The sequence below is a fragment of the Punica granatum genome, chromosome 1, assembly GCF_007655135.1.
Source record: "Punica granatum isolate Tunisia-2019 chromosome 1, ASM765513v2, whole genome shotgun sequence".
Classification (NCBI taxonomy): domain Eukaryota; kingdom Viridiplantae; phylum Streptophyta; class Magnoliopsida; order Myrtales; family Lythraceae; genus Punica; species Punica granatum.
In genome coordinates, this window is record NC_045127.1 from 41,439,804 (window position 1) to 41,464,928 (window position 25,125).

General features: G+C 38.8%; 2 protein-coding genes and 1 long non-coding RNA gene across 4 annotated transcripts; 2 read left to right on the plus strand and 1 right to left on the minus strand.

Moving 5' to 3' along the window:
- The first annotated feature begins 5,626 nt into the window (after positions 1-5,626).
- Positions 5,627-5,971, plus strand: LOC116206167 (keratin, type II cytoskeletal 2 epidermal-like). The gene has a single exon (XM_031538962.1). The coding sequence runs from the start codon at positions 5,627-5,629 to the stop codon at positions 5,969-5,971; it is 345 nt and encodes a 114-aa protein (XP_031394822.1).
- An 8,228-nt stretch (positions 5,972-14,199) lies between these two features.
- On the plus strand, positions 14,200-15,773 carry LOC116197334. Of its 2 annotated transcripts, XR_004155026.1 has the most exons (3): positions 14,200-14,479; positions 14,621-14,836; positions 15,173-15,773. It is a non-coding gene; the product is annotated as an uncharacterized LOC116197334 (long non-coding RNA). The 2 variants fall into 2 exon arrangements; XR_004155024.1 differs by having other exon boundaries at positions 14,621-15,773.
- Positions 15,774-16,452: 679 nt separating this feature from the next.
- Positions 16,453-23,900, minus strand: LOC116192685 (CSC1-like protein At1g32090). The gene is made up of 11 exons (XM_031521298.1): positions 23,216-23,900; positions 21,645-21,797; positions 21,288-21,423; positions 21,072-21,173; positions 20,744-20,863; positions 20,561-20,641; positions 19,677-20,017; positions 19,200-19,445; positions 18,467-18,791; positions 17,505-17,738; positions 16,453-17,059 (listed from the first exon to the last, which is right to left on the minus strand). Exons 1-11 carry the CDS (start codon positions 23,527-23,529, stop codon positions 16,808-16,810), a joined length of 2,304 nt encoding a protein of 767 aa, XP_031377158.1. The 5' UTR covers positions 23,530-23,900; the 3' UTR covers positions 16,453-16,807.
- Positions 23,901-25,125: the final 1,225 nt, after the last annotated feature.

Below are 25,125 nucleotides of genomic sequence, written 5' to 3' on the forward strand. Positions count from 1 at the left end.
GACTTTTGGAAATAGGATATTTTATCAATTTAATGCCAATTTGCCATTTTTCAAAAAATATTCCACGGGCAGTCCTTGAATTTCACGTGCGTCAACATCAATTTTCAAAATTCGGGACGAAAATTAAGGCCAGAAAATATTTTATTGCATAAACGTTGATCCATGAATTTTTCTAAACACAATACCGGTCCTGAATCATTTTTTTCGACATCCAATTGTAAAGACGAGAATTTTGATTTCTACGCGTGTTAAATTTTAATTTTCCAAAAAAAGAATCAAAAGGGGGTCAGAGTCGGTCAGAGCTGGTCTGACCGACTGTTGACCCCTTTTTTTAGGAAAAAAAAAAGGTCAGAGGCAACGGTCCTCTTCCTCCTTCCCCCATTTTTTTGTTTTTTTCTGCCTTCTTCTTCTTCTCCCTTATTCTCTCTTCTTCTCCTTCCTTCCTTCTCCTTCTTCCTGAATGAAAAAAAATCAGAAAGAACCTCAGCTTCGATTTTTCCTCCTTTTAGCTGATTCCCCGCAATCTCCAGCTGGCCCCTCCCTCACATTCGAAAACCCTAGCCACACTCCTCTTCTTTTTTCCATTTTTCTTTCTCAGCTAAAAAGGAAAAAAATAAAAATAAAAAAAATAAAAGGAAGAGAACAGAAAACAGAGGACGCTCGCTCTCTAGGGATCCGGTAGCCGCCACCTTGGAGAGAGGATTTTGATTTTCCCTGAGCTCCTGGATGTCCTCTTCTCGGGGGGCCTTAGACGAACCCTCAGCTCATCATCGAACACCTCACGATCCCCACCCAATCCGACCCACGACGCCGTTCCTCGAACTTCCCCATCTTCCAACTCGCGTCTCTCCCTCGACTCAGTGACCGAATGACCCGCGACCCCGGCAATCATTTTTCTCGCGTACAGAGACCCGCCAAGGGTCACGCGTGATCGAATCACGCCATCCGAACCGCTCGGATTTCTCCTCCCCTCTCTCGGTTCTGTTTTCATTCTCATTGGTTTTCGTGTCTCTTGCAGGTCAGACCAGGTTTCTGGTGAATACGAGCCACGCACGATCACCTTCGGGAATCCACAGGGAGCCCAAAGTCACCCAGTTGGCTCAGAAGAGTCATCCGAGCCGTCGGAGCCACCCACTCCCCCTCTTGGGCTATTCTCCTTTCAGTCGGGCTTGTGCCAATCCGACGGGCGCCTGACTTGCCCAGCGGCCCAATTCGGCCCAACGGCCCACTCGGCCCAGCAGCCCAGTCCAGCAGCGGCCCGTCTGGCCCAGCAGCCCACTCGGCCCAGTCCGGATCTCAAAGGCCCAGTTTGGCCCGCGTCCCAGTCCGACCCAATCCCCAGCAGCCCAATTCGTCCAAAACCTCCTCTATTTACAGAATTGCCCCCATTCTTCTCAAACAAGGTAAATTCCCGACTTAGTGGCATGTTTAGGGTTCCATTTTTTTAATATTAATGTTTGCCTAGATGGATATGACGTGAAATGAGCATTCTTGGGTTGCGTGGGTGATCGGATTTGTCCCGAACTCGATTTTACGAACTTTCCATTTTGTCTCATTTCAGTCCTGAGGATGCATTTTATTTTTTTTAGATCTGCCCCGAATTTAAAAAATTGCTTCAGTCTAGTCCCGGTCTTTTTTGCCATTTTCCAATCGGTCCTAGAATTTTCCAGAATTTTTCAATCATCCCAAGGAACTTTTCAAGTTGTTTCAGTTTAGTCCCGGGGCTATTTTCCGCCCTTTTCAGATCTGCCCCGAATTTTAAAATTCTTTTCAGTCAAGTCCTAGCCATTTTTATTATTTTCCAATCGGTCTTTGAATTTTCCAGAATTTTTCAATCATCCCAAAGAACTTTTCAAGCTGTTTCGGTTTAGTCCCGGGGCTATTTTCTGCCCTATTCAGATCTGCCTCGAATTTTAAAATTCTTTTCAGTCAAGTCCCAAGCATTTTTACCATTTTCCAATCAGTCCTTGAATCTTTCAAAATTTCTAAACTAGTTCCAGTCCCTGGGGCATTTTTCACTTTTCAGATCAATCTGAACTTTCAAATTATTTTCAAAAAAAGTTCTAGGACATTTTCAGTAATTTTTACACAGTCCTGAATTTTTCCAGAATTTTCAAATCAGTCCTTGTTCTTTTAAAATTATTCAATTTAGTCCCCCGGACATTTTCTAAAGATATTCAATCCTTTCCTACTTGGATTCCCGACGTGTGTGCCCCGCTCAAATAATTTTGTTTCAGTAATTATATGTATATAACATGACAATGTGTGTTCTTTTATGTTTTCCCGCTTCCATGAGTCAGTGCCGTTTTATCGATTCTGTTAATGTTATGTTTGTATGTTTATCGTGATCATGGCGGAACCGATTGTGTAAAAATATGTATGTTTATCGTGCTTGACATGATAATGTGCTCTTAATTCGTGTTTTAAACGCTTGATTTTCTCGTTTTAATCGAAACCTCACATGAATCGGTTTAATCATGCAAACTTGACCTAAAATCAATTTTTAAAATTTTAAGACGGTCGGAAATTAGAGTTTACCGGGCAGTCAACTAATGGCTATTCCGATGACTCGAAATCCGTAAACTAAAGCATTTGGCAAATTTCTAATTAACCTAAAATTCTAATTACGGGATAATCGGGAAGTTAAATTTGACTAAATTAAATTACTTGACTTCTTTAAATGAATTGTACAAACCGATTAACAATTTGTAATCACGTCGACGGTTCAAGAACTGTTAGCCATGCCATTTTCAAATTCACAATTTCAAAAGCACCGAGATACGTGCAACGTAATCTTGATTTTCATGCACGCACATATTTACCGATTCAAGGGCATGACTACCGGTTCTTGTCCTGCCGTAATCCTAGCGTAGGTTTGTGCATAGAATTGGTCAAAACATGGGAAAACAAATTAATCACAAACTCGGCTTAATCAAACATGGGCATATAGTCAAGCAGAGGGTTAGGTTTCGGGTTTTAGGTGAAAATACTCTTAATCTGTAAAAGCCATATTGTCACGATACAGAATAATCTAAAAATAACCCACACATTCAAGACTTGACTACAGAGATCATGTCTGTCGAGTCCGTTAAAATAATGCCGAATGCTACATGCCCTATCTATCACTTATTTTGTTTGTTTTAAGGTAGGATTTGTATGCCAAGATACCCCGGTTAATAATCAGTTAATTCACGTAAATTCGGCGATAACAAAAACCCCATTGTTTGTTTATTTGAGCTTGCTTGTTACATTTTTGCACTTGTTTGTTATGCGGATCGAGCCCGATCCTTCAGGACACGATTCACACAGGGTCCAACGCCCCTAACTGTCGATCACGGGGTCCAATGCCCCCATACACCGAGTGCGCATTTAATTTAATTTTCGGTCTTTTCCAAAACCATACGGTGAGCATGAGTGAAATAATGGCCGAACGCGAACCGACCGAGATTCAGTCATTGTAATTTGTCTTTAATTTATTTGAGAGAACAATGTAAGGGTTTATGTTGTATATTTATTCATGTAATAATCTTGGTCGGAGAGTGGACGGTTCGAGCGTTTCTTCGAATTTACGGTGTCAAAACGAGCGAGTCAAATGCAACCCTAAATCATGCGGTAAATAAATAAAATGGCAAGTCTAGCAAGGTAGAGTACCGAAAGGGCGTGTGGGATATAGGCCCACACATAATAGAACCCCTGAATTCAGAATTTTCGGTTCCATACAAGACCATTGCCTTAGCATACTAGGTGTATCCATACCCCTAGACCTGGGCGACTCACCGGCCCTCGACCTTCGGGTCGTAAACAGGTAGTGGCAACTCCTTTTCACGTGCGTTCGCTGCGCGTCCCCGGGAAGGTGGATACTCCCAAGCCGCGTTGCATAGGCGCGCGCATGCGTGTCCCGACGAGACGAAATTCTAGTGCGCACACAGCCGAGATAAATTTGGAGCAAAATGAAAACCACGGGATATATTATATATTTTTTAAAGCATATGATATATTTGAAAAAACACGTAAACCATGAGTTATATGAGGTAAAATTCCTTTTTAATATTATTTTGAAATTAATCACTTATAATATATAAAATCTGACAAAAACGACGTGGAAGCTATCCCACAAGCTCTTTTGATACCCTCTGCTCGTGGTTGAATATCTCTTCAACGGCTTGACCAATTAATATCATCAATGAAATTATAATCATACTTATCCATTATATCGAAACATGAATGATTATGCGGTGAGTAATTAAATATTGAATATTTTTTTGAAAAAATAAAAATCTTCTAGATTCATGAATAAAATTGAAAGCAATATCAAAAAAATCCCCAATAAATTACATATTTTACCATAAATATCAAATAAATTAATTTTTACATACCTTGCAATGCGTGAATTTGCACATAATTAACATATAGTTTTAAAAACATTCAAATGTTAACACTAAATTAATTAAGGAAAAAGGTATGGATGCGAAGCCTGCTTAATTTGTTTTCTTTATAAATAGTTTGAAAATAAGAACAAACATACCATACTTTGGTGACCGATCATATCCTTATCTTTCGGTAATCCTATTTCGTTACTTATACAAAACCACTCAAACGAAGAAATGTGTCATAAAATGACTCGACTATTTACTCAACTATTCTAAGTTATAGCGATTTCATTGATTAATCACAAATCATTACCAATCAGGATCATTTAAAGTCCACCAAAAAACAGGATCATTTATAAATTTTTCAGTTTTGGCACTGAAACTTCTTAAATTAAATATAATGAAAACAGGTCCCTTATTGGATAATAATAATAAGAGTAAATTAACAATTTGGTCCTCGATAGATGCATGTTACATCAAATCTGACCTCAAGAAATTTTTCACATCAAATTGAACCTTGACAAATTAAGTGTACATCAAATGGATCCTTTCGTCAGACTGCCGTCCAATAATGAAAGGAAAAATCTAATGTGACATTCTAAATCTGATGTGGCATTTGTTGATTGTTTTCTTTCATTTTTTTTACAGTAAATTAACAATTTGGCCCTCGAGAGATTGGCGTTACATCAAATCTGATCTCAAAAAAAAAATACATCAAATTGGACCCTAACAAACTAAGTGTACATCAATTGACCCCTTCCGTTAATATCTACGTTAATTTTAACTGAAATTGCTGACGTGTACATAACAGTGCCACTAGCACACAATGATTGGCTGAGTGGGTTCCATATGTTTTTTTTTAAAAAATTGAACTATATCTCCATCCGTAACCCGAACCATATCCGGTAAAGATAAATCTAACAATAAATCTAAAATAATATAATAAAAATTAAAATTAAAAAAGATATTGTTCATCTTCTTCGTGAAAAAGATGAATAGTATCATGGTGGCTCCCCATCATGTGAGCTCTCCTGAGCCAACCATCAGGAGACCCATGGGTGGGTTTGCGATAGACTAGCGGGTCTAGCTCGTGGGGTCGCGACCCTTCTGCTCAGCAGGATCCTGGCTCGAGAGGCATGGTCGTAGAAGCCTCGAGCTCATGGCAGCCTCGACTCAGCATATCGCTTCTTTTTCAATGCCCCAGAGGCTTGCTCTCGGCTCTAGATCAGGTTATGGCTTAGGAAGTGGCTCTAGAGATGGTAGCGACAATGGTGGTGGCAGAAACAGTGGAGGAGGAGGTGGTGGTGGTGGAGGAGGGTCAGGCCATGGTGGCTCTAGCTCGGGATATGGATTCGGAAGTCGATATGGACATGGCAGTAGTAGGCAAGAAGGAGGTAGTAGAAGAGGGGGAGGAGGTGGTGAAATTGGAGGCTCGGGCACTGGAAACGATTCTAGGCTCGTGTTACGGAAGTGATAGTGGCTATGGGAGCGATAGTGGCAAAGGCAGTGGTGGAGGAGGAGGTTCGAGCTATGGTAGTGGGTCGGGATATGATTCGGGCTACAGATCAGGATATGGTTCGGGTTACGGATCGGGATATTGAATTTTTTTTATTTTTTAAAAAACGTATGGAACCCACTCGGCCAATCATCGTGTGCCACGTGACACTGTTACGTACACTTCAGCAATTCCAGTTAAAATTAACTGAGATATTGACGGGAGGAGTCAATTGATGTACACTTAATCTGTCATGGTCAAATTTTATGTAAAAAAAAAAATTTGAGATCGAATTTGATGTAACACAATCTCTCGAGAGGCAAATTGTTAATTTACTCTTAAAAATTGAAGAAAACAATCAACGAATGCCACATCAGATTTTTTTCGTCCATTATTGGATGACAGTCTGACAGAATGGCCTATTTGATATACACTTAATCTGTCAAGGTTCAATTTGATGTAAAAAAATTCTTGAAGTCAGATTTGCTGTAATATACATCTCTCGAGGATCAAATTGTTAATTTACTCTAGTAATAATAAGTATAATGAAAGCAGGCCCCATATTAGAACCATGTTACGAGTTCAAAATTTTCCCTCACTCGTGGCACTAGTTTTGGTTTTTTTTTTTAAATTAGTTTTTTTATATGGTTTTTTTCTTGGATGACGAGGTATATTCGTATTTTGCCTTATTATTCTTCATGACACTCACGACCACCCTGAAAACTAAAGGGACAAATAAGTCTAGCCACATAGGTTGTACATGTGTTCCTTTTTCTTTGGACAACGAAGTGTTTTCAGATTTTGGTGATTTCAAAAAATTTTCATCAGCCGTAGCGTTGGTTTTGGTTTATTTTTATTTTTAGTTTTTTATATGGTTTATGTTGGATAACAAGGTGTGTTCAAGTTTTGCTCGATTATTCTCTATGATTCTTATTACCACCCTATAAACCAGTGGGACAATTAAGTCTGGCCATATAGGCCTGTTTTTTTTTGGATAACGAAGTGTGTTCGGATCTTGTCCTATTATTCTCCATGACTTTCATCACCACCTTGCAAATCAACAAGACAAATAACTGTGTCCACATAGGCCGTACATGTGGTCCTATCAAAAATATTTTTCCTAAATAATTTCATGGAGTATTTTATACATATTTTTCATCATCATATTTGCTACTTTTCCTGTGTGTTTATTTGTTACTTTAAGCGTTTCTTTCTCCCTTTCATATGTTTATAGAGGAGAAAATGTCCACGCTACATGCGATCATATTAAAAATAAAAAAAAAATGTGTCCAAATAACAATATATTGCCTAATAAATAACAAATGATTCAATGTCAAAATCAATTGTAATTATATATAATAGAGCATTAAAATAAGTAAAAGTTCATTTATAAGTTTATATGAAGAGAAGTGCCTTAATAAAGGTAGCTGCTTGCAGGTGGTTTTCTTTCTCTTTTCTTGCCAAATTATGTGTTTTAAACTAATGTGGATTGTTTGAGAATTGACTTGGTCGAAAGAAAGATGGTTGAATATGGATGAATTTTTTTATTTTCTTTTAAAAATTAATTGAAATTATATTGATTATATATGTAATTTTTCGAGAGCTAATAAGGTTTTTTCTTTATAAAAGGATCTTTTTGTAATTCATTTAATACTTTTATAATAGTGTTGCATGTTTGCCGATTATATTAGGGACCATATATTTTATTTAGATTAATAAAGTTGGGTTATAATTGCTATCATTTATTACATTAATATTTTATTATACCGATCTATGTACAACGAATTAAAACTTATTTTCTAAGGCTGCCACATCGTGCTGTAATTTTTTTTATCATTTTAAAAAAAATTTCACAGTTATAACACAAAATCTTCAACAAACTAAAAAACTTCACTCCAAAAATCTTGTGCTTATGCTTCTTACAAATATACTCGAGCTTTTTCAATTTCCGACCTATTCCATTATTAAGATTTTCACTTTCACTTTTATCTAATAATTGTAGAAAATGTTCCCCTCTTCTTTGTAAAGTTTTATTCCTCGATAATTTTTTAATTAAAATTAGTTCTATATTTATCACAGAGCATTGATAAACTTTTCTCTTGTAATACTATTTTGCCTTTCTATTTTCTCATCATGAATTTCAGTCATTAACCATGTTATAATTGTTGTATTATTTACAGATTTTCTATAGCACTATTCTTGGTAATATAACAAGTCCAAACATATCATATTGATTTGCTTCTTATTAAAGATATCTTATAAATTACAATATCCGGTGAATATCGATTGACCAAAGTGACCTAATGAAAGAAAAAAGTGTCTTGTAACTATTAAAAATAATATTTAGATAAAATATAAAGAGATATTAGCTTTTGTATCATGTAACTTATATATTAATATAATTTGTACGAAGTCTAAAGTTTTAATAACAATTAAGAGTTCATTATTTTAATTTTATTTTTACTATATATTGATGTTGTATACTATATCAACATTGAATAGATTACAATTATGATATTATTGGTCGGAAAAATTTCAATGCAGCGGTATCGAGCAAGCACTTTGTTCTAGTACATATAACTAGAAATGTCCGTGCAAATAAATTATTTGTATTTTTTCAATTTACTTGCCCTCAGGTAATTTATTTGCTTTATAAATAATTTGATTTGATTTGATTTCTAAGCAATTTACTTGAAATTTTTCAAGTAAATACATGTCTAGATCACACATGCATTTTAAGCATACGGATCATAAAGTTTTGTTCATTCTTGTTATTTTTTTTCCAACTGGCATATATGTCTTTATAATTTGTTTCGATTACAAAGAGACCCATGGATCTAGTAAAGAAACTAAATATCTTCTCCCTATCCAACTCTTGATGGCAAGTTGGGTCATTTTTTCCACTTGCCCACTTCATTTTTTTAAGTGTCTTCATATTTCAATTTTCTTATTTGAGTATAAAAGTCATTCTAATTTAAATTTGTTAGTATTTAAGTAGTCTCTTCCTACTTATCCCACACTCAATGCATCAGGCAAGTAGGATGGATTTTCCCACTTGCGGGGACCCACTCCAATTTCTTTTTTTTTATTATTTATAATTCCAAATTTTTACAGCTTTTTCCCATTTTGGAGCACTTGATATCCCGAATCGCTTGGGTCACAACTTTGAGCTTGGTCAATCCAGTAATGGGTACATCTCCGTAGTTGTGGATTCTCTCTTTGTAATAATCAAACTCGATCATCCCATGCTAAATGCATGGGGCGAGAGGGATTGCTTCTTTTTTTTTTCCATTTTGAATTTCAGTTTTCTATTTTTTCTTTTTTCTTTGAGTGCGTCACCTAATATCCAAAATTACACTAGATCCCGAATAATCTAAAACTCGAGCTCGGTTGGCACATTAAAGAATTGAAGCCTCCTAGTGGATTTTCTCCACTCTAAACAATCAAACCCAAGACTTTACTTTTGACACGTAATACACTTATAAGTTAGTGTAAGCATGTGTTACCACATGTACTCTTCATTTTTATTATAAACTCTAGCTCGAGTTTTGGGTGGGACTATTTTCACACCCTCAATGACTAATAACTTGTTTGGTTTCAAAGTGTGATTTTAAAATCACATTTTAACTTAATTCTACACACAACAAAACAAAATAACTCATACAAAGTCAAATGGTGGGTCCCATTTATACCACTCTTTTTTCCACAACAAAACAAAATAATTTATACAAAGTCAAAGGGTGGTTTTCATACATAACTTAATACACTCCAATTTTAAGTGATTAGACGATAATACCCTCAAATTAATAAGGCATAATTTTACATCCTTCTTTAGCTAAACTCATTTCCTTAGTCTCTCCCTAAAATTGGTCTCCGTTGGCCATGAATCTCGCACAACGATTTTTCTCCAGAAAAAAATTTTCCTTGAAAAAAAACAAATATTTAAAAAATCATATTTCTTCCCATATATATAATACATATACAACACGTTTTCAAAAGATATTCATGGAGTGAGTTCAACAAATTTTCTTTTACTAGAAAAGATGGAATATTATTTTTGAAAAATATACCAACTGTGGAAATGATCAATTTGTTCACATTAATTGCTTTTTCTACATCACCTTCCTCACGTTTATACAATTCTAATGTCATTCAGTCTCTAAAAAGATTGCTAGTCCTCAAATTTCAAGAAAATAATTTTTCATCAAGCTGGTGAAGGAGGAAAGGGCAATGTATCATGCGGCCATGCGTCTCCATGCTCATCAGCTGGTGCGATTGCGGCAATTCGTGAATGATCGAGCAGTCCTTTTGCTTCGTTATTTGCGAGATCTAATCTGACGATGTGAATAATGGAGCAATTCAACTCAATTTCCATTGAATAATTCAGCACAGTAAATAGGTTGTGCGATTGTACAAAGGGGAAAGAGAAATTAATGGTATATCTACACTATCAGAAATAATACAAAGATTCCTAATATACATTCTATCTTTAATATTCCTTCTATCTTTAATACTCCCCCTCAAGTTGGAACGTGAGGATCACGAATACCCAACTTGGAAAGAATAAAACGGAAGCGATCTCGACCTAATGCCTTTGTGAAGATATCTGCCAACTGAAGCTTTGTAGACACACGATCGGTAGTCACAATTCCCGATCTGATGTGTTCACGCACAAAGTGACAATCAATCTCTATATGCTTGGTGCGTTCGTGAAACACTGGATTAGCAGAAATGTGTATCGCAGCCTGATTGTCACAAAATAGCCGAGCTAGCTTGTTCATCTATATCCCAAGCGAAGAAAGAAGATTGTGCAACCATATAATCTCACCGACAGTTGCTGCCATAGCTCGATACTCTGCTTCAGCAGATGAGCGAGAAACCGTAGTTTGTTTCTTTGTTTTCCACGAAACGGGACATCCTCCAAGTGTAATAAAATATCTCGTAATAGAGCAGCGAGTCAAGGGACAACTCGCCCAATCCGAGTCACAAAAAGCTTGAAGATCCAGAGATGTAGGCCGTAGGTAGATTCCTTGCCCCGAAAATTGCTTCAGATAACGGAGAACCCTCATAGCGGCATCCCAATGATCCTGGCGTGGTTCCTGCATGAACTGTGCCAGAATATGGAGAGAATAACTTATCTCTAGCCTTATGATAGTCAGATATATAAGTCTTCCAACTAAACGCCTGTACTTTCCCGAATCTGACAACATATCGCTGGAACTCGTGGATAGTCGATGCTGTTGCTCCATAGGGAACGGTGATGGTTGCGATGCCAACATACCACACTCAGTCAGAATGTCGAGGACATACTTTCGCTGACTAAGGAAAAGACCTGAGTCTGTTATGGTGACTTCGATGCCAAGAAAATACTTTAGACACCTCAAATCCTTTATACGGAAGCACTTATCCAAATATTCCTTAAAGGAATCACAATGACTAGAACTGTTGCCCACTATGATTAGATCATCCACATAAACGAGCACACCTAGAAAGATGTTACCTCGATTAAAAGTAAAGAAGGAATGATCTGCTCCAGATTGGATAAATCCATATTGTTTAAGCGCAGCAGCAAACTTGGCGAACCAGTTTCTTGATGCTTGACGGAGCCCATATAGCGACTTTTTAAGTCTGCACACAGTTCCATTCTTCAATGCTGAAAAGCCAGGAGGCAACTCCATGTACACTTCTTCCTCCAAGTCTCCATGTAGAAATGCATTATTCACGTCCATTTGGTGAAGATGCCACCCTTTTGCTACTGCCACCGTTAATAGACAACGTATTGTTACCAATTTGGCCACTGGTGCAAATGTCTCGTGGTAATCCACTCCTTCGACTTGAGTGAAACCCTTCGCAACCAGACGAGCTTTGTAACGTTCTATGCTTCCATCAGCCCGTCGCTTCACTTTGTGAACCCATTTACAACCAATAGGGCGTTTGCCATAGGGCAATCGCTCAATCGTCCAAGTCCCATTTAGTTCAAGGGCACGAATTTCTTCTGCCATTGCATCTCTCCATCTTTTGTCTTGGATGACTTCTCGATAAGATGTCGGCTCTCTGTCAGAATCAATCGCAGTTAGAAATGCTCTATGCTGATTAGAGAGACTTGAATAATTAATAAACTTCTCAATGGGATAGGACATACCTGAGGAGTTTGATGAAGTGGATGAACTAAGGGGAGGGGTCTCATAGCGAGCGGTATGTACAATAAAATCCTTGAAATGTTTTGGAAGCCCGGTGTCTCGTTCAGATCGCCGCAAAATCACCCTTTTATCTGCTTCCGAGTTCCCAGGGGAAATTTCCTTTTTCTGATGTGCCTCTCTCCCTTGGAAAATTCAAAGTATCCGAACTACTCCCCCTTACTTCAATGTCACTCCCCCTCTTTTCTACAATACAACCCGGGAGTTCTTCTTCTTGGCCCGAAATAGAAATGTCCACCCCTCTTTTTGGTGCATGGACCCGATCAGAGGATTCTTGGGCTGACCGAAGCCCATTAGTACCCGTAGACCCCTCTGCTTCTCCTTCTTTCTGGCTTCGGCCCATCCGCTTCTCTCTCCAGTCCGCCTCCGGAGTCTTCTGGGCCAAAATGAGCCCCTTTGAAGCTCTGGGCTCCCGGTCCATTACCCTGCTCGGCTGTTGCTATCGAGTTCTGGGCCAAAAAACATCACCTTCACTTCTTGGACTGGTAATGGCTTCTTCAAGGAATAATGGGCCGCCGTCTTCTTGTTGCCTTGAGTTCCCATTTTCCACAGCAAAGGGGAAAATTAATTCGCAAAACCGTACATCCCTCGATACAAATATTTGTTGTTTCTGCAGATCATAGAGTCTCCATCCCTTCTTTCCATGAGGATAGCCAACAAATACACACTTTCGAGACCTTGCTTCAAACTTATCCTTGGTTCGTATGTGAGCATAGCACAATGACCCAAAAACTCGTAAATTCGAGTAGTTAGGGGTTTTACCAAAAAGTACCTCATGTGGACTTTTGTTATCAAGCAAGGGCGTCGGGGTGATATTTATCAAATGGACAGCTGTTGAGACACATTCTCCCCAGAATCTTGTCGGTAAAGAGGCTTGGAGCATGAGTGCCCTTGCAACATTCAAAATGTGGCGATGCTTCCTTTCTACCCAACGCAAGAAGTCTGGTGCATGATGCCTCGTGTAGAGAAAAAATCTTGTAGTTCCCTTGACAAAAACTCCAACCCATTATCGCTTCTCAGAATTTTAATCGCACACCCAAATTGATTCTTGATCAAATTATAGAAATCAACAATAAAACGTCGAGCTTTAGATTTTTCTCGCAACAGATAAATCCATACACCTCGACTGAAATCATCAACAATGGTCAAGAAGTAATTGGCCCCACAACTTGCTTTTACTCTATATGGTCCCCATAAATCACAATGTACCAACTGAAAAGGATATTCAGCTTTATTTGCACTTGATTGAAATTGAGAGCGTGTCTGTTTGGCTCTAAGACATACATCACACTCTTTATTACTGCTTTCTCCAAAACATAAATTAATACCATCTGATTTTATTGAGCGAGATGGGTGACCGAGCCTCCGATGCCATATATCCACGGATTCTGCCATGACTGGCTGGCACTTCTGCGATGTGACGGTCACTCGCCTCAAATAATAGACCCCTCCTCAAAGTTCACTCACTCCAAGCGTCCTCCTCGAGGTGCGGTCCTGGATCACACATAAATTTGAGTCAAATATCACATGACAATTTATCTCCTTTGATAACCGTGCAATAGAGATCAAATTGCAATTGAAAGTCGGTACATAAAGTACGTTAGTAAGTTCCATCAATTCTACAATTTTCACATTTCCCATACAAGTGGCTTGTACCATGCCCCCGTTAGGAATATATATTGGTGCACTGCCTTTGATTGGAGATTACCTCGAAAAATGCTCAAGACACCCTGTCATATGCCTTGATGCTCCATTGTCTAAAATCCTTTCATTCTGCAAAGTCACAAAATTAAATTCATTACCAACGAGTCGGTTCGGGTCGATGGTGTCTTGTGACAACATGGATAATAAACGCTGAAACTGTTCATCGGGCAGAGCCTCTAGTCGTTCGGCCCGTGAGTTTGTTGTCTCCACTGCCTGGGCCGCATTTGCCCAGTCTGGGCCTCGCTGTGTTTGGGCCTTTCCTCGCAGCCCATTGCCCTGCTTGCCTGTACTGGTCCGGGCCTTCTCTTTGCACTCACCTTGGACTTAGAATGCCAAGATGGATATCCGATTAAGGCCCAACACGTATTTTTCGTGTGGCCCATCTTCCCACAGTAGCTGCAGGTTCCTTTCCCTTCCGCCGAGCTCTGCCATCTGCTTCCTCCAGTCCACCCCAACTTTGCGTCTTCTTTGGCGAGAAAGACAGCCAATTCGGGCACGGCTTCCCGAGACCTCGTCACCATCTTCTGCCGTTCCTCGTTCGCTACCATTTTATACGCTTTGTTCAAATTTGGTAGCGGTTCTATGCTGAGAATCGTGGATCGGATCGTATTGAATTCCGAGGTCAGTCCCATGAGGAACTGATAGCACCTTTCCGCTTCTCTCTGTGCCGCAATAGTGGTGCTCGCCCCGCAACTACAGCCCGGATGCTCCAGGTAAAACTCCAGCTCATCCCACAGGAGCTTCAATTTGCCGAAATACTCCCGCACGCTCAATCCTTCTTGTCTGAGAAGACAAATTTCAGTCTTGATTGGAAAAACCCTTGACTGATTTCCTTCCGAAAACCTTTCCTTCAGGTCGTCCCATAAATTCTTGGCGTCCACTGCGTAAGCCACCGTGGATTGAAGGCTTCCCTCCATGGTGTTAAAGAGCCACGCCAGAACTGTGGAGTTGCATCTTTCCCACCGTTCTCTGAGGGGTTCTTCATCTCCCGGTTTCTCGAGAGAGCCATCGATGAAGGCAAGCTTGTTTCTTGCCCGAAGCGCAATGATCATGGCCCGAGACCATGTCAGGTAATTATCTCCGTTGAGGGTGCATGCAATTACTTGAGCCCCTATACTGTCTGATGAAGCTAGCCTGCCCTGCTGTTGCCCTGTCTTGAGCTCTTCTCTTCATCACTGATGTCTGACATTTTGCAATCGAAAAAATTCAATCGATTTGCTGCTCTGATACCATGTGAATAATGGAGCAATTCAACTCAATTTCCATTGAATAATTCAGCACAGTAAATAGGCTGTGCGATTGTACAAAGGGGGAAAGAGAAATTAATGGTATATCTACACTACCGGAAATAATACAAAGATTCTTAATATACATTCTATCTTTAATATTCCTTCTATCTTTAATAGACGAGGAGAAAAAACAAATCACGGAAGAGGCTCTCATTGATCTCTCCAATTTCTCCTCTGAATATATTTTTCCCCGTTTCTGGTGTGCGGCGTCTGCCATAGAAGCCATTTGGGTCTTCCATCTTTGCCAGGAATCAAACGACAGGAAGAGGAGCTGAGGGAGATGAACATACACACACCAAGTCACCAATGGGTACATGCAAAGTAATTTTTCCATTCTTTTTTTTTTTCCTGTAATCTTTTACTATTCTTTTTCTGGAGATCCTGATTCTCAACTAAAGGAGATAGGCTTGTTATCGTTCAGAAAAGTGTGAATTTTATGGGGAAGGAATAGATGGGATTGAAGTTTTAGCTATGGTCAGGGAAGATCTTTGTGCTCGTGACTCCCCCCCAAGAAAAAAGAAAAAAAAAAAAAGAGTGCATCGAAGAGCATGCCATTCCTCTGGCGCCGGCAGCCGCCCCTTGGCAACAACCTGGCCCGACAAAGCCGTGGGTTGCAGTTTTTATTGTTTGTTTGTTTATTTATTTTTATTTTTTTAAGAAAGTGCCACGTAGGCAATAAATGGCCAACTCCGATAATTTTCACGGCGTTAAGTCCAAATCGACTCTCTGTCACTGTCTGTTACAAAACGAACCAAAAGTATCACTTTTTCAAACGTTTTAACACTGTTTCTCATAAAGTTGAAGTTATAGAACTCAATTTTAAAAAATGATAAATTTTTAGGATCATTGTTCTCTCTTTTTTTTCCCATAATTTTAGTATTATTTTAAATCATAATATATAATTCTTTTTAAAAACTTATAATTTAAGTATTGTCTCAACTTTATTGCAATGCAAACATATACTTCTTATATTGGAAAATAATTTTATATAAATTTGTTAAATTACACTTCTTATATTGGAATATATATTGATGAGCTTAGTTAGTACATAAATTTGTTGAATTATGAAGTACGATGTGATTACACTCAATAAAATTAATTACATTATATGAATTCTTATCCAAGAAAAGTAAATTGTGGATTAAAATGACTTCACTTAAAAATTAGATGAACTAGTGGAGAATGATTTAATGCAAGTGAATTTTTATATGCTACACCAAAATTACACTATCCAAGACAAATATCTCAGTAACACGATTAGAAATTATACAATTTAAAGTTGAAAAATAATATTTCCATAAAAAAAAAACTGCGTGTGGGTTTTCTAGTAATTTACTTGAAAAAATTCAAGAAAAAGCAACAGAAATGTACTCCAGTAACCTTCGCCTGTACTCCGATTGAAGATATAAAATATTCATTTTGACAAGGAAAACTCCTTTTGATAAGTATTGCAAGTAAAATTCAGTGCAATGAGTACTCTGCTCAATGATTTGTAATCTTGATTAAGCTTAACCTACGTTAATACTAGAAACTGATGGAAACTCAATTTATCCATCAACTCAGCCAGATAATTACAATCATCGGCATTTACAAATTATGGAACCCAATACGAAAATAGGGTCATTCTCTCACTAGACAATCCATCCTACTACCAGCAGTTATCCCCAGCACACGCTCGGAATAACCGATCATCGTCACTTGGCATCAGGCTTTCTAGGAAATTAGTCCTAAGCAGCTTGAGAACCTGTTTTCTCAGGGCTCGGCCTCACGCTGATAAGTGTAATGTTGCGGGTGCTCGGGATCGTAGTAGCAAACATTACCAGACGTTGAAGTGGGACCTGGGACATGAGTCTGGTGTTTGTTTACTCGAACTTCAACCAACTCTTCTTCTTCATCGACCTCGAAGGATCGGAAGATCGGGTGCAAGTATGCATCTGCTAAGTATGCTCTCAGGTTCAGATCAGGCTCGGCTGTGTGATCGGCAATATCCTTGGCCATTGCTTCCTGTCAAAAGGGAAAGAGTAAGATCATTATCAATTGCTTGGGAGGACAAGAAGAAGAAGCTGCCATCTATAAATGAAAGTACTGATCGGACCAATTTAACTGACACCGGATCCAAACAATAGAGAACCAAGGCCGTACAATTCTGGGTTCACCACTTTAGTTCCTGTATGAAAGATTTTTATGATTGTTCAAGTGGTTAAAGCACACAGATCCACTCCATTCTCAAAACAGCAGTCACTTTCAACATCGGAAAAACTCGAAGACTGGGTTTTGTCATTGTGTACGGTATTCTTAATGTAAATATAGCACTTATCGCCGTTAAACCCCTCAGTGACCAAAATGTACGCTTTTACTGATGTGATTTCTGGGTAGCGAAGCAGATCAAATCCTACGAAAGACTAATGTACTGAAAATAGAAGAACTTCGATGGATCCTAGAAACTAACCTCCAGAGGGAACTTCCAAAATGCAGGTTCGAACCGGTGCTTGCAGTACTTGTGGAATGACAAGGTCAATATGGGCAACGCAATGAGGAAAGGAGTAGAATTGGCTGCCTTTTTTGTACTGAGCAGACCGAACAGAAGTAACTGAGATATTAACAAGCTTGCAATAATGCGGCTGTGTACATGGGGCCAGAAAGCTGCCCCACTCTCGTACCTTTGATTGTAAACATTGATGACCTGGTCACAGATTAAACAAAATCTAAAAGGTCAATCAAAATGATAATGAACAATTTCATGTGAAACCGACGCAGAAAAAAGAGCACATAAGCCTAATTGGAAAACTTGACTATAATTATAAAACTTGGAATAGCAAGGTGGACCTCTCCCAACTGGACAGATCCATCCATTTGGGTGGCCAGTTCTTGCACTAGCTCGTTATTACTTAAAGCAGGCTCCCTTCATCTTAAAGTCATGAACAGTAAAGTTGGCACCGAGGTGATGGTGGAATTGTGAATGAAGAATCCTTTGCGCCTCATTTCAATTCTATCTGTACCATGATTGGCCTAAATTTAACAAATGTATACGTTTCAATGAATTTTATTTTGCTCTCATATCTATAGAAGGACCTATCGACCTCTGGACTGAATCAATGACTCCGTAAACTCAAAGCTCACTGGTTCAGTGTGCAGTCAGTTCAGCATACTTTGGGTAAAATATCTGAATGATAAGATTTTTGATGAATACGTCTTATACGTTTGTAAAAACTACTAGTAATTGCATAACTTTAAACCTGAACAAAGTATTCCCTCTATCTGTATTTTCTGAGGTCAAATGCTATTATATGATCATTTCTACTGAACCATTTCCCCTCGTTACTTTTAACATAGTAAACCTTGACACCCATGCAATTAGCTGAAAGAAACAAATATATATATATATATATAAGGCATGGTGAAGAAACTGACCTGATGACGGTACACCAAGTATGCGAAAGCAAAGAAGACCACAATGAACGGCAGAAGAATCGGGGTCACCACGGCGTATACAAGCCCCAGAAGAAAGTAGAGCTGAAGGCTTGGGATAGTTTCAGGGAAATCCACTCTCGGAGGATTCATTGCCAGCTCCCTGTCCCTCTGAGTCTTGACCAAAAACATGTTCTTGAGATGAAATATGATTAATGGTTTTAACCGGAGTATCTCACTCGCAATCCCAGCCCAACCATCGACCATTATATAAGTGATGAAGAATGTGGCCTTCATGGGTATCGAAACACCAATCGTTCTCGGGATCCTGCAGGAAAACAAAATTTATCTTACAGATTTTCGCGAAAATTCGAGTGGAAAATAACTGAAGTTTAGCAAAAAAACTGAACTGGTTGAGCTATAGATGCATAGATCTAGGATTCAATTGTGAAAAAAAGGAGCCCACAAAACTGATATGAAGAACACAGAATGTCATTCGAGTCATGAGCATGAGAAAATAAGAGACCACTTCAAAGCAAGGGGGCTGCCTGTTCACTAAGAAACCAATCTGAACTAGCAGATTGTCAGTAAGATCCAGCAAGTTCAATGGGTTAATTTGTGTATGCCTATCTTTTTAAAATAAACCAGCATGGGGTCCAATTCTTGCTCAGAGTAGTCCAATGAACTATCCAGTTTCTAAAACCATGTGTTGCAGGCTTCGAGATGGGAACCATACTGTGTAGGCGCTTGGTGCAAGAATGCATGCAGCTGCTCAAAAGCCGTTCCAGTTACTATGCTTCCCAAGAAAACATTCACCAACATGAAGAAATAGTACTTTGCAGCCGTTCTTCGTTCCAACATTGAGAGAGAGATATATCCCTCCATTTTCGACATAAACATTAGAATTGCTGGAAGGACGAGCAAGAATATCTTAAGAGCTAATCCAGGTAGGTAACCCTGTAGAAATGATTTGACGAATTCCCTGCAAGGACAATGACAATCATTCCAGGATTAGCTTGTAGTTTGAACAAAATTAGGAAGTCAAGGGGAGAGAAAACTGGGAGTAAGAGATTATTGGCACTTCACAGGATATGATAGAAAATAAAAGGCCGGAGTCAAACATGTGTTTTGATATGTTTTGAAAAGAAAACCCAAAAGCTTGAGAGCTTCTCTTATTTTTTTCTCAAGCCAGATAGCGAGAAAGTATGCTTACGTTTCAATCACCGGCCTGAGGAAAGGAGCGACCCTCACGAGGCCATCAAGATTTGCGAGAGACTGAACAAAAGCAATGGGTATCATGTAAAAGAACACCAGTGCAAAAACTAGCAGCGATATCACAAGTCTCCGAATAGTCAGTGAGATGAATGGGATGGATAAGTTCTTCCAATATACATCTCGAGGCTCTGGTGCCCAGCATGTCAACCACTTGGTGGGGTTCCTGCTTTGCTGTGTCTGCGCACAAACAGCAGCACCCCATCGCGAATCGAAGGATACGAAAGCAACAGGTAGAACAGATTTTGGATCTTTGATTATCGTCTGACGCTCTAAGGCCATCTGTGATAGAAAAACAAGTGGCAGAAAAATTCAGAGTCACTGAACATAGTCACTGGCATTTGTGTTAGTGTGCCAGGTACATGTTTCAACTCGTGTAAGTACTGATATAGAATTGAACCAAAGACCAAACTTACCAAGCTACTTTATGGATAGAACATAGGTTTAATGGGTTCAATTAGCTAATATATAACGATGACATAAAAATAAAAATCATGACAGATAAAATTAACAATTTAAAGTGTTGACAGGTTTAATAGTAGAGACGGTTCACTAAGCGCCATAAATGAGAAGGCTCTTATCAGGAATTAACATATTTAATAGGGAACAATTGCAGATCCAAGGGTATGGTTCTGGATAGGAAGGGCCTTTCTTAAGACTGTAGTAGATCGATATTTGTGCACGGCTTCAGCTTTATTTGATCTAAATTACCGTCTGTGTTAGTGTGAATCCCAATCATAAAAATCTCTGGCATCAGGATATTGCCTGCCATGCATGTGATCAAGATATAGAAATCCATTCTCATCAAATAACACCACAGCTTACTGTTTTCTCAAGATCCTTGATCTGTTGCTTGTAGTGCTCAATTGAATCAACTCGCTCACCCCATAGCCCCCAGAAACCTTTCTGAAACAGAAGTTAGAACCTAAAATTTAGGATACCACTAATTGAAGAGATGAATTGTTTAATGTTACCAAATACCAAGTGCAGCTTGCAAAAGATAATAACCTTAGTGGTGGGTCGCTTATTGGGATTCCTTTCGAACTTAAGTTGATAGTAGTCTAGCCAATTCTGGAGCCGGTCTCTTTTCTTCGAAAGTTTGGCAAACTTGTTTGCATTGTAAACTGCCTGAATCGGGCAATAAAATGAATCATAATCACAAAAGGAAAGAAAAAACTCGAAAGGGAAGTCTTTCTAAGTACAAGGAAGCAGCTCAAGTTCTCAGCACTCTCCTTGACCTCTTTCACTTTCACGAAATTTAAACCATGCATAGTTGGTAATCTACTGCTAGATCAAAGAGTAGATAAACAGAAACAGCCCCATCAGAAATTATCACCTGGTGGCAAAGATAGTGATCAGGGTGATTAGTTCGAAAGAACTGGTCTACAGCGTCTGATATTGACTTTCCTGGAGGACGAGGAACATTCTGAACGACTACCTGCAAAGAGGGAGGTTTCACCAAAGTTTACCAAGTACAGATAACATGAACAGGAGGGAAGCAAAATCATCCGAGAAAGGACAAGTCTGGTGATGGATATGAAATTCAACTTACAGTGAACTGTTCAGCTCGCCTGCTTTGTGAAGCCAAGAACTTCAGCCTCATTGATGCTATGTAGTCGTACTCCTTGTAAAGCATGAAACATGTCCATATGGTGAACAAGTATTCCAATCCAATGTGGACAAAAAACCTGAAACAAAAGTTCTACAAAAAATCAGGACAAGCACTGCTAGCATTTACATGAAGTTCTGATTATTCAATTTAAAGAACTGAATATGGGAGCAAAAAAGTTGGAACTTCTTTCTAATAGCAGTAGAAGTTTCTCCTGTAAATTAATAAATGCTATCAAATATTAGATCACCAGCCTGGCTCATTACTAATATGATTGACCAGAGGCATATGTAGAGTTACCTTAGCGATTTAGGACGGACGTTTGATATTGACAGCTTATCAATGTCACTCGTAACCAAATCTCTCTTCAGAAATGATAGCATTCCATTAGACAGATTGACTGGAAGAAGAACAAGAAGTGCAATAACTGTAATTGGCACAAAAATCTTCAAGCTGCATGAACAGTAAAACAGTTAGTCGGATATAAGGCACTTATTCAAAATGCGGCAGCAGACATCAAAAGTGGATAGTCAATAAACTGCAGCATAAAGATGTGCTGTTTCAGCAAGTCTCTGACACAACTAGAGTGAATAATGAGTGCACCTCCCTTTGCAGAGGAAGGAATAAAGACTGTTCCTAAGCAAATTCTACCTGAACAAGTATAAGGAATTCAAAAAACGACAGAACAATGTTTGATTTTTTATTTTTGCCTAATTTCATACATCAAGGAAATCAATATTCATCTTCTGATGACTAAGCAAGAATCAAAGTTCATCTTCTGCTGGTTAAAGTCCCCCAGTAGACATTAGCAAGTTAGCACCAATTAGGGAAGTGCAGAAGCAGCAGTTATAACAATGAGCTAATTCATCACTACAAAAAAATTGGACTTTCCTCCATTTAGTTCACCTTGCCTCTTTCTTGCTGTCACCAAGCTTTCAAGAGCCTAAATCTCTCAAAAGAAGAATCTCAAGTCATCGGCACTTCTTATATGATGCAATCGTACTATCTCTAACTAGACTGATAGAGTCTGCCGTTCTTAACCGAGAACAGCGACTTGGAGAAGACCTATAAATTCTCATGTAACGTCATATAAACAGAGAAACTGTCTTGTTACACTGGCAGTCCTCGTCAGGAAAAGCCTAAGTACCAGCCGGCCACGTAGATTCACCAAAAGTCGAAATCATTCTCCTGTTCAACTTATGAGGCTTAATGTGATAGTCCTATAGCTATGCCTGACCAAGAGATGCCCAAATTCCAGTCAGGAAACCTTCATAGACACTTAGCCGTGAGTTTCTCCATAACCATTCGTTAATTCCCGACAACCATTGCCAAAAGCCCCTAAAGAACAAGTCTTCTCCAAATGGCTGCCTCCACGGTCTATGGTTCTCACTATTGTTAAAATGACCAATCTTGTTTAAGCATAAGTCCTAGAACAGTCGAACGATGAAGATCCAGCATTATCACTAGTCCAACCCTTCAGTTATGACCAGGTCTTTTAACCCGTACAAACAGAAGCACAAACAAGCATCACAAGCTCATAACAGAAGCAGACTGGACTAACAGCCCAGAAAGCACAGATGAAAAAAACAAAGAGAATAGTAGGACCAACCATTTTGTCCCGAACGTCAACATCAAAGGTGACAACTTTCTTAGGTGCAACAACAATGTAATACAAGTTAGTTTGTCAACTCTCATGCAGCCTCCTATAAAAGCATAACCTTGCAGCAAACCCATATCAGACACCATTCAACAGTTCCCTCATGACTAAGCCCCAACTCAATCACAATGTGTGCATGCAGACAGAAGAGCAGACTGAACAAGACCCACAAAGCAGAAAGAGGCGAACTGCAATAACTAGAGCAGGAGCATACCCAAGAACGTAAATCCTGAGGAAGGCAGCAGAGTCGAGGCCGGCGTGGTCAATAATCTCAGCTTCGCTTATCCTCATGGCCTGGGGCATCCAGTTGAGGAAGGTGAGGTAGGTCCTCAGGTTGAGGTTGACGAACTTGCCCACGAAGTTGCCCGACCGCCGGGGGCTGGTTCTTGAACCGGTGATGTACCATTTGGAGAAGTAGACTCTGTCGTTGATGGGCTGAATCCTGAGGAGGGCGAAGGCGAGGAGGAAGGCGAAGGCGATGAGGATGTTGATGAAGGCCGAGACAGTTATGTCCTGAAGGGTCGCCATTTCGAGCAGGAAGAAAGGAAGGAAAGAGCAGAGAGCAGGAGGAAAGAAGAAGGGAAGAGGAAGGAGAAGCGTGGGGGTTGGGAATGGGAAGACACACAGAGAGGGAAACAGAGGAAGGAGGGAATGTTGGGGTTCCTGGCTTTTTTTTGCCCTTTGTTTTTTTTACTTAAAAATGTTTTCTTTCTGGTCTCTTCGTTGTCTTTTTCGTTTGAAGGCGAAAAGCAGCCATGGACGGAACTGAACAGAGGGAGGGGATGAAGGCGGTGGGTGAGGAAGAAGAAGAAGCAGAAGGATGAAAATGGAAGGAAGAAGGAAAGAATATTTCTACTGTTCTGCAGCAGTGCCGCTGGGCAGGGGAAACTGCTAGAGGACGGAAAGTTAATGTAGTGTTTGGTTTTGAAGGTCTCTTTTACTTCACTTCACCTTATCCTATTTTTCTACCAATTTAATAATATAATTATTACTTTTTATTTTTTTTTAAGTTCCATAATAAATTCTCATAGCGTATTTTAATTATTATTATAATGAATTATTTAATAATAAATATTCTATTAACTTTTACGTCAACATACATACGTACGAGTAAATATTGGAGAAGTATTATTCATTTATTTGAATGTATAACACTCAATAAAAATATTTAAAAGTGGAAAATTGACTCCACAATTAATCAATAGATTCTCACTTACAAGCATTTTAATTAGTTTTTACTCATTTAAAATGAATAAGAAATACTCATTAAATATTTTCTCATATACGAAGATAATTTTTGTTTTTTCCTCCTATTTAATAATGAATTATCCTCTATTTTTTTAATTATTATTACAATTAATTTTTAATTATAAATTTCCCAATCTACTAATACTTATTTTGTCCAAACGTGGCGGAATAGAGTAAAATTGAAATCCTACTCTGAGATCAATTTTTTGTTTATTACTCTAGTATTCGAAAGCCCAATTGGTAATGACACTGACTAATTCAAAATCAAGTCGACCCACTAAATAATAAAGTTATCTCAATATAAATTTTTTTCGTTTATAAAATTCGAATCCGAAATCTTATTTAAAAAGATCAAGTACGATGTAATATGAATCGACTCACATTGGTTAAACATTTTACAAGAGAAGGTGAGGACTGTTATCTGGTCGTCTTCATACTTTTAATGAGAAAAAAGCACATCTTCATGTGATATTATAGTCGGTAAGTGACCATTTTCAACGGAGCAAATTTCAAAAGAAACCATGTGTTTTTTTACCTACTTTTCTGTATAGTCAAAGAATATCGTAAATTAAAGCGCAAACTTTCAGATAGTGTATGTTTGTGACCAAAAGCTAATTCCATCAATTTTTTATTTACATATGCATATATTTTAACTCTAAAAAAGTAATTTCACAAAAAAATTTAAAACAGAAGGGAAAAAAAGTGACAGTGGGGGTCATCACCGGCAACCACTGTACCATTGAGTTCGTCGACGACTTCTAAGGACCCCAATGATCTCACTGGAATTGATGGTGGCCGGCGATGGATCTCCACCTCTCGCTCTTCGTCTTCTCATCAAGTGAGAAGAGAGGAACACAAAGCGGCAGTTGAGGCCCA

What these genes read in the sequence shown, in the direction of transcription:
- LOC116206167 (XM_031538962.1), top strand. Translation starts at nt 5,627, where the DNA reads ATGGTAGCGACAATGGTGGTGGCAGAAACAGTGGAGGAGGAGGTGGTG.
- LOC116192685 (XM_031521298.1), bottom strand. Translation starts at nt 23,529, where the DNA reads ATGGCGACCCTTCAGGACATAACTGTCTCGGCCTTCATCAACATCCTC. An exon ending in GGCGAGCTGAACAGTTCACT is followed by an intron (nt 21,174 to 21,287) that starts GTAAGTTGAATT and finishes CCCTCTTTGCAG; the next exon opens with GTAGTCGTTCAGAATGTTCC. An exon ending in ACTTGGTGTACCGTCATCAG is followed by an intron (nt 17,739 to 18,466) that starts GTCAGTTTCTTC and finishes ATCTGTGACCAG; the next exon opens with GTCATCAATGTTTACAATCA.